This window comes from Pantherophis guttatus, chromosome 1, assembly GCF_059756535.1.
Source record: "Pantherophis guttatus breed Tessera chromosome 1, ASM5975653v1, whole genome shotgun sequence".
Lineage (NCBI taxonomy): Eukaryota > Metazoa > Chordata > Lepidosauria > Squamata > Colubridae > Pantherophis > Pantherophis guttatus.
The window spans coordinates 191,354,887-191,370,738 of NC_142063.1; the positions used below are offsets into that span (position 1 = coordinate 191,354,887).

Below are 15,852 nucleotides of genomic sequence, written 5' to 3' on the forward strand. Positions count from 1 at the left end.
TTTTCATATTTAGATTGTATTTGCAATTGAGGCCACAAGATAGTATAATACCCTTGTCTTCAAGCTCTTGTTTAGATTTTAATTTCCCTTCAATGTCCAAGATGTCTCTATGTCAGTTTTTTCAAACTTCACCAGATTTGGGTATGTAAAGGCTTCCATTGTTGAGACTCGTTCTGGGATTTTCAAATATATCTTAGGTTTTATTTTTTCCTATACAAATAGCTTCTTATGTAGTGATTTTGAAAGTATCTGTGAATTTTATTCTTCTCATACCATAAAAAGGAGTGCCATCCCAGTTATAAATCAAATCCTTCTAATATAGCAGTCTCTTGTGCCTGAGGGTTATCCATTCTTTTAGCCATGTTATCACACATGCTTGGTAGTATAGGTTGCTATTAAAAATCAGGTAGTAAAATGTTTAATTATTTTAGAAAGTTCCCTTTATTTATGAACTCATTGTTTTAAAATTCTACAAACCATATTTTCTCAATAGTACTTATCCTGATTCAATCCAAAGGATAAACCAAAAGCAGAATACTGTTCAAACTAAATTATATGAGCCCTACTGAAGGCTAGTATCTCACAAGGTTTTCAGTCCAACACTTCAGTAATCAATGTAACAGTACATAATCTCCTAAACAGCTTTATTCAAGAACTTAATTGGTAAAACCACTTAAAAGGCCAGAGAAGCTCACGTTTCCACAAGCAGCAATGTGGACAGTAAATTCTGATACCAAAATGATACACAGGCAATGACATCACACAAATTAAATTATTTTCTCGTGTCCTGATGTCAGAATAAAAGACGTATTGGTTTCATGTCACATGTATGATGATTTGCACCCATTCTCCCTGCTCGCACATGTTTGGGAAATTTCTCTTGCATTAAAAAAAAAACACTAACAGATAAAAGAATAAAACGCTGTCTGAAATGCATGTTAAAAGACAAAATCCTTGCCGATTTAAATTGAAACGCACATATTGAATTCAGTTTTTAAAAGGGCCACAATCCTGCCAATTTAAGCAGTTTTTACCTCTGTAAGCTTAACGACTGAAGAATTTAAACAAAGTCTCTCTTTTGAAATTGAGGTTTTATTAATTTAAGATTGACAGAACATGAACACAACCGCAAGTTAAGTAGGTGTCTAATGCAGTGCCTCTATAAAGGAGCCAAGTTCCAAACTTAGGATAGTGTACTAGTTAAGAGTACTGCCTCTTCCTTTAGTCATTTCATCGAGTGTTCACCTGTTAAAAAAAAAAAAGACATAAGATATTATAGGAATAGCAGTACATAATTTGTCAAGCTTTATTCTCCATAATATAGTATTTTAAATTTTCAAACACTACCGCACATGCCTTATTATCCACATAAGATAACCATAACTATAATTACAAAATAATTCTTACCCAACATATTATGGTAAGAACTATCATTTTGATTTTAATTAAAATTGATAAAAATTAAACAAAAATTAAACAAAAAGGACATTAGAGCAATTGAAAGAACATTAAATAGCTTACCACATCATCAATCTTAAGAATGCTGCGAACTGTTTCTGTAGCTAGAGTGAGAGCACTGATCGACACTAATAAAGGCTGAACCACCAGCTCTTCCAAGATATTTGAAATTCCACCCTACAATTTAAAAATCACAATATCAAAGTACTAACAATTATCAGCAAACATATTAAAAATGATATCATGTATTTCTAAGAGCTTTTTCAAATATCTACACTAAAAGATACTCATCCAGTATGTAACATTTTCTCAATATCTGTACCTATCAGCAAAATTAAAACATTTTTAAATACACAAACACATATACTATGCAAAAATACCCAGTCTGATTCTGCTTATCCAGCAAAGGATTGACCCATTTATGACTGAACTTTTCTTCACTGAAAACAGGACTGCTAATATGAAATTGCTGTTACACAAATCAAAGGTGAAGATAACCTTAAAATAGTGGCTATAATTCTTACTATAAAAGGGATATTACAGAGCTAAAAAAATACAAAAAGTGGCAGCCAAAGCTCCTAAGAGGTAGATGAGGTGTCTCTCTATTATATATGTATATGTGTGCATGTATACATATACATATATATGAAGTACTGCTATATTAAACACCAAGCAACTGTTTTCTTTTTAATGATGCTAACATCATTAGAAATTACATATTAAATCTGTGAGAGATGGCAACTGTTTACAACTATGGCAACTGTTCTGACAACTTTTTCCCATATAGGAAAAATAGAGAACTAACATAATATGAACCTTAATTATAGTGATGATTAGCAGTTTTGTTTAAATAAATACAAAGAGAAAGTACAAACCAAATAGGAACAGTTTCCCTGAGTCTTTTTGCAGGAGATAAAAGCTTATTAGACCTATTTTATTGCCAACAAAGTAGAATGAAAAATCACGTAAACTTTATTAAATTATGCAAACCAGATCAACAAGGCTACATAGAGGTCAACACTTCCTCACTTTTATTTTATTAACATAATTTAAAACATTTAAGAAAGCTATTTTTTGTTGATATATACCAATTACTCACTCTATATGAGTGCCATTTTTACTGACATATCTAAAACCATAGAAGGAAGTATTAGATGTAGGGCTATTTAGCAAAATTTCAGGAGACAGCTCCCAACCAGCTTTGCCAATGCTCAGAAGCTCTGCTACTTCTGATGGTGTGGGAGGGGTGGGCCAATTCCTTTGGGGTGAGGCGGTTGCTCAGATAATCTAGACCCATGTCATAATGGGCTTTAAGGTGATAACCAACACCCTGAATTGAACCTGAAAGCATACTTATACTAATACTATATGTTTTAATTAGATCACTAGTGAAGGGACTTGTGGCCCACCAGCAGCCTGCGCGGATCATGGCTGATCCCGAGGCTGGTGTGGTGTCGTGCCAGCAGCCGGCATAGCCGGCGCTCGCGTCGAACAGCGAGGAGGCTGAAAAGGATGTGGTGCCAGAGGCAGAGACTCAGCCAGGGCCTTTAGAATCTCCAGAGGCTCCTTCAAGTGGAGAGAGCGAAGTGGAGGAGCCTCTTCTCAATGCTCAAGCATGCAGGGCTGCCAAAAGGCAGGAGTGGTTACTCAGGAGGAGGAGGTCTCCTCGAGAGTAAGGTTGAGGATAATTGGCCACTCCCTTAGCCTATTTAAGTCACACACAGTAAGTTTCTTGCTGGAAACAACTTGTAATTATCATCAGAGCATTTTTGGACAAGTCTTATCGTATTTTGTTTTCTGGGCTGGTTGCCAACCTTTGCTGGACTTTGGTTTATTCTTGCTACTTAATAAATTTGATAAGGACCGTTGGTGTGTGTCAATATCCTCGGAAATCCAGAGCTGGGGCAGAACAGGACTAATGAAGGTATGTTAAAAAAATTCCCCTCCCCGTTTTCCTTTCTCATTCAATTATGCACAATTCAATATTTCTTTTCTAATGAAATACTCCTTCTCAAAATAAGGCCTCTTTAATGAAGAGAAATTTAATTCATAGGAGGAATTAAGTGTGGATGTTCTAATATATGTTGTATTAACACCGCACACACTTGACTAGCTATTGGAGAGTGACTAAGACCCAACCTCTTTCCCTACCTTCCAAATTATAAGCAAGCACAACTCCAACTTCTCCCCCATCAAGTTTGATATCACTGATTTACATTGGTCAGATAGGTTTGAAGCCACACATAGCAGCATCAGAAACAATTTCGGATGGCCAATGGGACAGACATAAGAAAACAACTATCTGCCTGAATAGCAACTATTGTTAAACAGCAGAAGAAGTCCATAAGTGATATTGAAATTTTGCCATCCTTGTACCTTCATACACTTTATTTTCGTACATGAAACGTGCAAGTTGCATTACAGATCAAGTTACAATGCTCTGACTTCCACAGCGTCAAGGGCAAAAATAACTTTCTTTGTTGAAATGCTAATTGAAACAACTGTATGTATATTAGAAAGAAGCATCAGGACAAAAGCCATGCATTTAAGTTGCTATTATGCTGTTTGTGGGACTGTTGAAGTGAATTGCTATTTAGCTGCCCACTTTAGTCACAATTTCCATTATGGGAATTTGAAAAATACTTCAATTATACTGCCACTTGCTAAAATGTCCAATATTCTAAGATAAGAGCAAAAAAGGATTTTGTTTAACATTTCTAAATTGGGTCACCCAAACCAACACAATGTAACTTCAAACCTAATGCATTTCTCTGCATTTGCTGCAATTTATATTGTAATTTCAAGATGAGCAATCCTCTGAGTTATGCATAATGCAAAAAACATGAAAAATAGTACTAGTGAACTCCAAAAACGCAGAATTTTACAAATGTCAAATAATATGTGGTACATCATTTGTTTTATTAGTTTGCAGATTACCTTTCTGACATTGATGCCAGCAGTTTTCTCTCCTTGTGCATGTCTGTTTCTCAACTCTGTAACAGTGGATATCGGATTAAGGCCTGCATTTTCAGCCAGGGTAGATGGAATAATTTCCAGAGCCTCTCCATAACCACGAACACAATAAGATTCCATGCCACTTAAAATACGAGAATATTCATTCAAGCGTAATGCCAACTCTATTTCTGGTGCTCCACCACCTGCAATTAGGGCTCTGAAATTAAAATTAAAATGCAGTTTAAAGTGTAGTTTTTGCTAACTTGAATGATGATTTTATTGGTCCAAAAAGATGATGCAGTACCTTTTCTTGACCAAACAACGGACAACACACAAAGCATCATGGATGGAACGCTCAGCCTCTTCAATCACCAGTTTATTAGACCCTCGTACCACAATTGTTACTGTTTTTCCAGGACTAGCACAGCCTGTAACCTGAAATACAAAACAGGCACTATACTGAATATTCAGATAAGAAAACTTACTGCTTTTGGGGGGAAGATTTGGTTTTGGGATCAGATTTTCGAACTATGAAAGCACTGATAACAACAAAATGACAGTCTTAGTTTCCTTTTCAAGAGTTTTCCTTTAGTTCTTAGCAAGGAAGGCGTTTTTTTCTTGTTATCCTAAAGAATCCATTCAAACCGAGTTTGAAAAATTTGCTTTAACTTCAGAACAAAGTAGACTAGACTTATCCTACCTTAACTAGCTTTCCAGATCCATTTAAATTAACTTCTTCTGCAAGTTCGGCAGATCCCAGCATGTCACCAGTGAACTGATCAATATGAGCAACTGGCTTAGTTCCAATAGTCTTTTTAAAAAATAAAAATACATAAACACAATTTAGGTTAGATATGTAATATTTTTCAGAATGTTCTATAGTGCACAAGCAATTGGAAATCAAAAAGCAGGTAAACTTCCCAAGCAGATGTCAAATCTACTTTCAGGTTTGAACAAAAACAGTAATACAGCTCCATGAACATAGCTTCCCCATCCCCAAATAATCGTAAGCATACATCTTTGCTTACTTGCTCATAACAGGAAGAGAGGCAAATATACCCTTACGTGCAGAAGCAGCCTCTGCTTACCTCCAGAGACATGATTTTTGCTCAAAGAAGAGAGATCTTCTCCAAGAGGAATGCAAAACAGTAGCTATTTCATTCCTTTAAAAACGGAGACAAACTGCAAGACTGAGGGAGTGAGAAAACCACTTATTCATTTACCTACCCACCACTGCCACTTTGTCCTCAATGAAACACATATGCTGGCCATATATGGGACCTTATCCACATGTGTACTATTTTAAAGTTCTCAGTGGTGAGTCAAATCTATCAGATGTATCATAGAGGTGAATAAAATAGTGCAAAGAAGCATTATAGTGGCAGAAACTTCAGAGTTACAGTGTCTGGGCTGATTATGCATCTCCCAAAGTAGCTTCTGGCTCATTCAGTTTGCTTAAAACTAGGCAACTAAGAAAATGCATTAAGGTGGAAAATATATGCATTTGTAACCTCAACTGGCTGTGTGACAGCACAACTGAGGCGGCAGAGTGGGAACAATCTTACAAGCACATGAGTAATTTTATATATGTGCACTGAAAATGCTGTATCACTGAACCTCAATCTATTTGTTTGGAAATAAGACCCATTAAATTAATGACAGCTTTTTAGAAAATAGAGATAGCTATTTATAATCTGCTTTTTATTATAGCATTACAAATGTCAAAACAGATTCATCCACTGTTACAATCAATTTCAATTCATGATTACTCATGATACTGTCAAGATTATTATATTCCATGACTTAAGAATTCATTCATTTCAAGAACTCTCTATTTATCTTACCTTACATATAAATTCAATGTCTTCTCTTTCAATATCTTTGATCACCATAATCTTCATTTTGTTCAGGAAATGTAGAGCCAGATCACTTAGAGCATCCCTACAACCAATACATTTGATGTGGTTTATTAATATATATCATCACAGCATAGCATTATCAGAACTATTCTGATTTGGCATAGAATAATTTCAAAACTTTAGAACATAATTTTGTTTTTTTCCTACTCTAATAAGATGATATCAAATATGGGTTTCAAATATTTCCCAAGCCTTCTAGAACCATGAAAGCAATGCTTATGGCTCCCCTATCTCAAGTCGTAGCACATTACTAAGTACTGGGAATTATAGTCCTTCCACTACTATATACTTGATGAACGTATCTTTTCTTTTATTACACTGAGAGCATATGCACCAAGACAAATTCCTTGTGTGTCCAATCACGCTTGGCCACTAAAACATTCTATTCTATTCTATTGCTAAAAAATTCTCATTTCCATTGTTTTTAGCTTACAGCTTTAGCAGTATGCAAACTCCAGAGAGGTGCATACGACATACCATATGTTAATTTTAAATCTAAGAAAAAGCTCTAGTTGAAGATGAAATATGAACTGTTGAAATAAACATACCTTAAAATGGATTTCTGAATGAGTAGTACATTGCAACCCGTCTTCTTAATTTGCTTAACTAAATTTAGAATGTAGGCTCTCTCTTCACGCAATACTCTATCCATTTGAGTGTAGTCAGAAACAACAATCTGGTTATCCATCTAGTACAAAAATTAAAAAAGTATTTTAAGTATACTTGTACATAGTAGACAATTTAATAGCTTTGCAACAAGTCAATCAAATGAACAGCCAAAATACAGGTTTTGCAAAGTACTAAATTACAGCTGACATTTTAATTTTTTAGGCACAAAAATATCCATTTATAGGCATTAGTTCTTGTCAGTTTGCTTCATTTCTATGTAACACTGCATTAGGGTGCCTTGAGTGCAGTAGTGGGTTTCAAACTCCGTTGCTACCAGTTTGCTCATGGGCGGGGCGCGCGACGCTTCTTCACATGCAGAGATATATCCAGGCAGGTGGGCAGAGCCTCCCACTGCCCCAAGCCGGGGCAAACCGGTAGCAACCCACCACTGCTTGAGCAGTTTCCAAAAACAATTCTTTTAGTGGATGGATAAACAGTGATTTTCATCAATAAAATACAGTTAACAGACTGAATTCTAACTTACAATTTCTGTCAATTGCCTGTCCCCAGAAATCTACTGCAGTTATGGATAGTTGCAGAAAAGAATGCTTTAGATGTATGAGACAATGCCAACTTGCATAATACTGCATTTAGTCTTATGTTAAGAGGATTGCTCAAAATAAATTGGATATATCTTGCTTTGTGAACCTCATGTATTCTTTAATGAGTGCAGAAAGTCAATCTGCAATACAATCTTACATGCTGTTTAATTTTTACAATCAAATACAAGATCAATATTTTAAGAAACATCTTTAAAAAAAGTTACGAGGTCTTGACTTACAACCATAATTGAGCCCAAAATTTCTATTGCTGAGACAGTTCTTAAGTGAATTTTGCCCCCTTTTACGATCTTTCTTGCCACAGTTGAATCACTGCAATTGTTAAGTTAGTAATACAGTTGTTGAGTGAATCTGGCTTCCCCATTGACTTTGCTGGTCAGAAAGTTGCCGAAGGTGATCACATGACCCTGGAACACTGCAACCATGCCAGTTGCCAAGCATCTCAATTTCGATCACATGACCATGGGGATGATACAATGTGATAAGCCTCTTTTTCCAGTGTCATTGTAACTTTGAACAGTCATTAAACAAATGGTTGAAGTCGAGGGCTACCTGGATGCTTAATAATGAATAGAATGAAAGGACAATGCTTTTTGAGCCACAAAATATGAAGGAAGTGGTTGAAAATAAAAAGGGGCTTTGCTTGTCAGAAGGTTGCAGAAGGTGATTACATCACCCAAGGACACTGCAACTGTCATAAATATGAATCAGTTGCCAAGCATCTGAATTTTGATCATGTGACCATGGAGATGCTGCAATGGTCATTAAGCATGAAAAATGGTCTTAGTCACTTTTTTCAGTGCTGTTGTAACTCTGAATGGTCACTAAATGAACTATTTTAAGTCGAGGACTCTCTATAATTTATTCAAAAGAACAAATTAAACAACTTACATCTGTTTTTGGAGCAGATAAGCAAAACTGAATGAGACCTATTTTAGCTTTCTCCACTCTGGTCACTCCAGTATTGGCCAATTTTTGTGTAAGCACCAGCCCTTCAACGAGTTCACAGTCATCAATTGTGCCCCTAAAAATAAATACTTAGTGAACAAGCAATGCTAAATAAAGATACAAATAAAAATTCAGAATTTGACTAACTCTTACCCAAGTTTTTTAACAATTTTAATGTCTCTAAGATCCACGCTGCTAGCTGTAGTTGGATCTATCACCTTCATCACAGCTTCAACACTCATTGGCGAAAGGAGACTAGAATACTGCGATACAACCTGAAGGATCAGTAAAGATTTACTTAACATGCCTTTTGTTTGTCCATTGTAGGAGAATTTCACACAACTTTACTTTTTTAATTATTCAAAACTGAAACAGGAATTAATTTCTCCAATTGTTTTAATAATGTAAATGATGTAAATAGAATCTAAGCCACTTGACTCTCACAATAGGTCTCCTGAAGTAAGCCTAGTGAAGCTTAATGTTCAAGACTGATGGTAAATAGCTGAACTCCAAGAGGACAGCTGCAAAGTTCCTTTCCTACAATACTCATTATGGTGTATGGTTCTTCTTCTTTCATGTATGAAATGGCAACAGCATCTCCAAATGAATATATTTTGTCTGGACAAAGGAACCAGAACAAGACAAAAGACTTCTATGTTTAATCACTTTGTTTTTTAATCAGAAAAACATTCTGGTAGGAATACTAGATAGAACAGGTAGGCAGGCAAGGAGAGGGGGGAACAGCCAACATTCTAATGAGATTATATTGGTGGACAAAGAGGAAACATCTTTCTCATTCATTTCTTTAGTGCTTGTGCCATGATTTCTAGAGACTCTCGTAACTGCATTTTAGTTATAAGTGCTATATGTTGTGCAAATTTTACACACAGGATGACTTCATTAAATTTAATCAAGTCACCAAATGAATGACAAGGTTTTTGTACCTCAAATAATTGTAAAAAATGTTGATAGGTACATTTTGATGAAGTCATTATGGAAATTAAGTTATTAACATTATAAGAATTATATCACTAGCATTCAATAGGGAATGATGCTGAGGGTTGGGATGATCATAATCGATTTGAAACTAAATATACCCTGTGCACTCTTAAACATTACTGACGCCTAACTAAAAAAAAGTACCAATCTGCAAACTGTTTTAGACTGTTATTAATCTTATACATATAAACTGTACATAAAAGGCAAATTATATATACTCCAAATAAACAAAAATAAAAACTTATCAAGTGTTTTCTTTCCAATACCCACTTTAGAATTCAATGCCGTAGTTGCACTGTTAAGGAGGGTTTCTCTGTCACTCAGTTCAACAGGCTGTCCCATGCTGGTCAAGACTTCAACGCCTTTTTCCAATGCCTTCTGGAATGATTCCGAAATGATGGTGGGATGAATTCCTAATCAGAGTTTAGAATACAAATTTATTCAAACTATAATCAATACACAGATATAGATCTATGACATCAACAATCTGATCTCATAAATTGGTCTCAACGATTTGATCTCACAGAATGATTTAAATCAAGCTATCTGTAACAGAACTGCATTAAGTAGTAGGTAGATGGACAAAACCAAGTTTAGAATAGCTAAGGCTCCTGAAAAGACCGATTAGGGGTTTTAAAAATGCCTCATTTTGGAAGCAAAAAAAGTATGGCATAAAATAAATCTTAACAGTAACATAATACAAATGCAACACATAATATAGCTATGCATTCATACTTAGCATACTATAAACCAGTCTTTCAATTTATCTCTAAAACTATTAGCCTACATTAGCCAAGCCATTTCATTATAGTAAGATTTCTCTTTTTTGTACTTTGTGTTCATTTTATGAGTCACTCATCAAGGTTTTCCATGCAAACACCACAAAGGAAAGTTCCCTCTCCCCCTGCCTCCCCCTAATCTGAAAATGTCCAATCAGGTGCCTGCATATTGTTTAGGAAACAGGTGTCCTGTTCCCAGCTCTGCATCTTATTATTTGACCTTGGCTGGCTGTAGCTTCTCACATGGCTCAGCTGGGTTTCCATCCTCCCCCTCTTCCCAATCTCCCCCCCTCCCCCCGACTGACAGCTCATGGAGCTTGGATAGGTGAGATGCAGCCATGACAGCCAAGATTTGGATGCAGAAGTTTTCTACGATGACAAAAGATCATCCAGACTATATTTTTATTATTTCACATTGCATTTTTATATGCAAAACTTATATAAACATACCTTTCTGAAGAAGTCTGGAACAAGCATCCAGGAGAGCACCTGCAATGACCACAACAGATGTAGTGCCATCTCCAGCTTCAATATCTTGTGCTTTTGATAACTCCACCAACTACATGTTGTGAAATGTTGAAAGAAAAAATGTAAAATCCTATGTAACACTACTACAAACAAAAAGCATACAATATGCAAATACACACATTTCTAGGCTCCATGTCAATGTACTACAGTAATTATTTTCTATAAGAAATATAACCATCATAGTATCTAGTGTAATTTGGCTTGACATAAATTTAAAAACTATGTATTACTTACCATTTTGGCTGCAGGATGAAGAACCTGCATCTGCTTCAGAATTGTTGCACCATCATTTGTAATTGTCACATCACCTTTACCATCTTGAATCTACAAAATCACAATCAAGTTTTTGGACACCAACTCAAAAAAGAGAAAATCTACAAACAGAATACAAGTTGAAGCATCAATTTATATTATGTATTGAAAAGTACAAACCATTGGTTCAATGTAGCAAACTACTATTTAGCCTAGGGCTAGAAATATTTTCAGTAATGTTCACAGGCACTACTGCATCCAAGGAAATTTCAAGAGCATGAAACCTCATAATTTACCTAACTTAGAATATTTTAGCTAAATTAATTTTAATAATTTCAGTATTAGATTCAACAGACACCAATGAATGGCGCCACTCTGATAATTTAGTCTTTGCTGTTTTCAGTACCCATTCTTTATTAAGCTTTCCCTATCTCATAGATTCTTCTCCTGCCACTTCCTGATTGTTCAACTTGTTAAATTAGCTGGGCAGCTTGACACTGCCCTCTACTTGTCTCCCATATACTTTCTTACGCTTGTCTTATCATTCATTTCTTGATTGGCAAAGTGTACAAAACTGATGTACTTGAGTTTGAAGGTAAGTACAATCCTTTCATTTTATTTAACGTAAAAATTATCTGCCAAAGATGAATTGGCAGTTCTTTTTATAAATACGGTACATGTCAAACAAAACTTATTTCTATCCCTTCGTTTCTCACGATGCTCCCTTTTAACTTTTTAAGGCACATGTAATTACATTAACTAGAATAGCTGCACAAAATCTTATTTTACTATGATATTCTAAGCCCTTCCCTTTATTACTTCTGAAAACATATAAATATTCAGCATCTTCATATCAGCTTTCAATGGATCTATACACGGGAACTCAATTACTATCAAGCCTCTGCAAAGTATTTGAAAGTACACTACCATAAATGTAAAGAGAATATCAATAAAAGCTGAAGAAAATATCAATAAAAGCTGCATCTTCAGGAAAATTTGACATGGCTGTATCAAAGGATTCCTCTGAGCGTCTGCACATGCAGAATTGCTTAGTTTTTGGTCCAGCAGAAATGCTGTCTTTGAATGCATTTGAAGCCTGGTGGCTCAGCAGACTTTAATACCAGCTGTCTGCAATTACTGTAAGTTCAAATCTCACCAGGCTCAAGGTTGACTCAGCCTTCCATCCTTTCTAAGGTAGGTAAATTGAGGACCCAGTTTGTGGGGGCAATAAGCTGACTTTGTATAAATATACAAAAGTATGAAGGCTATTGCTTAACACATTGTATGCCGCCCTGAGTCTCCGGAGAAGCACGGCATATAAATCAAATTTAAAAAAAAAAGACAATTGGTAAAAGCCTTTGAAATAGTTCATCAAGTCTTAGTTAATTTACTAATTCCAGAATATTTTGATTCTGCTAATGCATTCTGCAAAACATCTTTCAAATGCTTTGCACAGCCTTATTGTAAGCACAAACTACACACACACAAACATATACACAAACCCCAAGCTCAAAACTCACCATTTTATCCATTCCCTTTGGCCCAAGACTTGTCCTGACAGCATCCGCAACCGCTAAAATAGAGATGAAAATAAATGTTATATATCCAAAGTTTACTTCAAGTGTCATTTCATTTATTGGATTTGTTATGGCTACCCACTCCAAAAGACATTGGGTAGCCACAAATAATATAATAAATTTAAATGCTTTAGGATGTTTAAAATACCAGTTTCCACAAAAATACAATAAACTGATTCATATCATTAAGCCATTGCTTGTTTAATTATGGTTTGCTAAATAAATTCCAATTTCTTTAGTTCACATCACAAGGGCCAAAAATGAAAAATCACAATATGCATGCCAAATTTTCAAAGTATAATAACCCATAAAATATTTGAAAATGGCTTGTATACTGATTGCATGTACCAGCTTTCCTAGCTTATTCATGTAGCATGTAGCAAACTAAAGTGGAACAAATCCTGCTTTTGTATAATGCATGGACTCAATAACTATGTATAGAAAGCAAACCAATACAGCATGAAAAATAGCAACAATAATCGTAAAATGTTATTTTATAATGCTGTCTTATAATATTACATTAATTATATATTAATTATATTTTGGATAGTGAGAAAGCACCATTTAAATTAATTATACATTAAATTACTTAAAAACGAATGTTATCTGACAATAACATGCAACTCATATTCAACGTGAACACTAAAGTAACGGAAGTCTGTTTAAAGGATCATCCTCCCCATATGAATTTGCTTTTGATCTTTAGTTTTATTTTTCCCATCTGACATCACCTGTGGTTCAGCATCACCCTGAGGAGGATCCAAGAATCTAACAAGCCACAGGCAATCCATCACTCTTCTGGAAGAATCCTCAGGTTTGTTCCCCCAAGCTTTTTCCCCTTACAGATGCTGACCTCAATCTTAACCTCTAATCAAAGCGATCACATTATGGTTTACTGGGCTGTGCAATCCGACCAAGGAAGATTTTCTTGTATAAAAGGTTTATCTTTTATTTCAAATCACACTGGAAACATTCAGTACAATGACACCCATTACACTTTCTAAAAGTGGAAAAATATTGGAAGGATAATAGAAATCGTTCCTTTACAATGCAATGTAAAATGCAAAGCATCTTCTTCCCTTTCATTTAAAAAATATACAGAAAAAATAACAGGGTTATAAACAGGAAATCTTTATACTGCTCGACCCTTTTGTATCTTCAACAAGACTCTGAAAGAGCTTCGGTTCATTCCAACAAAGGAAGCGGAGGGCCGAGGGTGTGGTCGGGCGTTTTTTTACGGACCGGGACCCCCTGCCCGAGCCCGCCAAATGTCAACGGAACGGTCCACTCATCCTCCCCGCCACCCCCTTCCTTATAGAGACAGTGGGATGTCCCACCCATCACCTTTCCCTGCAGAAATGTTGCTGAAGCGGATCTGAGCGGGCTTATCTTTATCCTGGTAACTGCGATTGCCGCCCGAGTTGCGGTTCCCTGTGGCCGCATTCAGAAAGGCCCCCTTTGTGCTTGCGTTCTCCGGCATGTCTGCGCCCGGATGCCCGCTCAGTCCTCCGATGGAGATGGATTCTTTTCCGCCGAGTCCTGGAATCTGCGCCACCAACGCTTCCCCAACGCCGACCCGAAGCTTCCAGAACGCGCGCGGCACCAGTTGGGAGAAGGGCCTTTCAACGGTCCCTCAGGCCGTCGCTGAGAATGACGCTCATGTAGAGGGCTGTCTATGTAAGTGCCTGATTTTCAATAAACACAGAAAAGCGTGAACGTTTTTTCAAGTAGTGACCTCCGAGAAAGGAAAAATAGTTATACAACATATACCTATGTTTTCATCGAAAAATGCTAGACAAACTGGACTGTACAATATTTATACGTGCAAGGCATAAGCGCAAGGCATTACAGAGCCTGTAGTACAGTGGACTAAAGCACTGTTATTAACATCTGCTACTTGCAATTACTGCAAGTTCAAATCTCTCCAAGGCTCAAGGTTGACTCAGCCTTCCATCCTTTCAAAGGTAGGTGAAATGAGGACCCAGTTTGTGGGGGCAATAAGCTGACTTTGTATAAAATATACAAAAGTATGAAGGCTATTGCTTAACGCATTGTAAGCCGCCCTGAGTCTCCGGAGAAGGACGGCATATAAATTAAAGCAAAAAAAAAAAAAGTCCCTCTAGGACAGGGGTCTCCAACCTTGTCCACTTTAAGACTTGTCGACTTCAATTCCCAAAATTCCTCAGCCATCTTTGTTGGCTGAGGAATTCTGGGAGTTGAAGTCCACAGGTCTTAAAGTGGACAAGGTTGGAGACCCCTGCTCTAGGAGGAGATAAGCACCTGTATGAATTTGATTAATGAGTAACGTCACGCAAGCGTGTTAAAAAGAAAAAAAAAACTCGCACGCTTCTAAGTCAGAAAAACATATGCCATTCAGCACACAAGGAACTCGGCTTTCCAAAAAGCCGTTACCAAAAGGGGGCGCAACTATCTCCAGGAAGAGCGATCGCCTTCCAAGGAAGAGTTTTTGTCCCCACCCGGCTCCCATCCCATAGTCTTTACATGTCTAATTGAGCCCCTTCAAACAAGATGGCCGCTTCCGCTGAGCATCCCTTGCCTGAGCCTGCCAAGCCCTTACTTGGGCTCCTCAATGGTATCGCTCAGGCCACCTTTTATGGCAACACAGAGATCACGGAGGAGCTACTGCGGGAGCAGCTTTACCCGGAAACGGCGTCGCAGGAATTTGGAGTTCTGTTGGCTAAAATGAAAGGAATCGTCAAGGTAACGGAGGGCGGGGCTGGCAGGTTGGCCGGAGGGGAGCAGAGCGGTGCAAACCGGGGGGAGTGGGGTGGGGAGGGGCGCGCGCAGCGAGGCTGGTCTGGCATCTGGGTAAGAAATCGCACAGTAACGTCTTTTGCCAAGCCCGCGCTTTTCAGATGCACGCCAATTAAGCACGCTTTCCCTTTTATTTCGAAGTGGGGGCAAGAGATTGGACGAGCTGGTAGCCGGTGCTCACAGCAACTCGGATGCGGATGGGAGGCAGGATCGGGGTGGATTTTTCCCCCCCAAATCCAGTACCACTTAGGCCAGGGGTCTCCAACTTTGGCAACTTTAAGACCTGTGGACTTCAACTCCCAGAATTCCTCAGCCAGCTGCTGGCTGAGGAATTCTGGGAGTTGAAGTCCACAGGTCTTAAAGTTGCCAAAGTTGGAGACCCCTGATTAGGGCACTTCTGTAAAGCGGTTCTGGTTGGGAATCCTGATAGCTG

At 37.3% G+C, this 15,852-nt stretch overlaps 2 protein-coding genes across 3 annotated transcripts in view; one reads left to right on the plus strand and one right to left on the minus strand.

The window, feature by feature from the left end:
• Nucleotides 1–1,076: 1,076 nt before the first annotated feature.
• On the minus strand, nt 1,077–15,165 carry CCT4 (chaperonin containing TCP1 subunit 4). 2 transcript variants are annotated; one of them, XM_087886447.1, is made up of 15 exons: nt 15,147–15,165; nt 13,989–14,329; nt 12,588–12,640; nt 11,050–11,139; nt 10,738–10,846; nt 9,779–9,921; nt 8,663–8,784; nt 8,453–8,585; nt 6,881–7,020; nt 6,258–6,354; nt 5,114–5,224; nt 4,718–4,848; nt 4,396–4,630; nt 1,522–1,635; nt 1,077–1,245 (listed from the first exon to the last, which is right to left on the minus strand). In XM_087886447.1, the coding sequence occupies exons 2-15, from the start codon at nt 14,122–14,124 to the stop codon at nt 1,231–1,233; spliced, it is 1,629 nt and encodes a 542-aa protein (XP_087742573.1). In that variant the 5' UTR covers nt 14,125–14,329; nt 15,147–15,165; the 3' UTR covers nt 1,077–1,230. The 2 variants fall into 2 exon arrangements, with proteins under 2 accessions (XP_087742573.1, XP_087742575.1); XM_087886449.1 differs by lacking the exon at nt 15,147–15,165 and adding an exon at nt 14,784–14,845.
• Nucleotides 15,147–15,852, plus strand: part of COMMD1 (copper metabolism domain containing 1) — a 118,461-nt gene continuing 117,755 nt past the window's right edge. Inside the window, exon 1 of the mRNA XM_034432483.3 lies at nt 15,147–15,365. Coding sequence (XP_034288374.1) covers nt 15,174–15,365 — 192 coding nt within the window. The 5' untranslated portion in view covers nt 15,147–15,173. The remainder of the gene's footprint in view (nt 15,366–15,852) is intronic.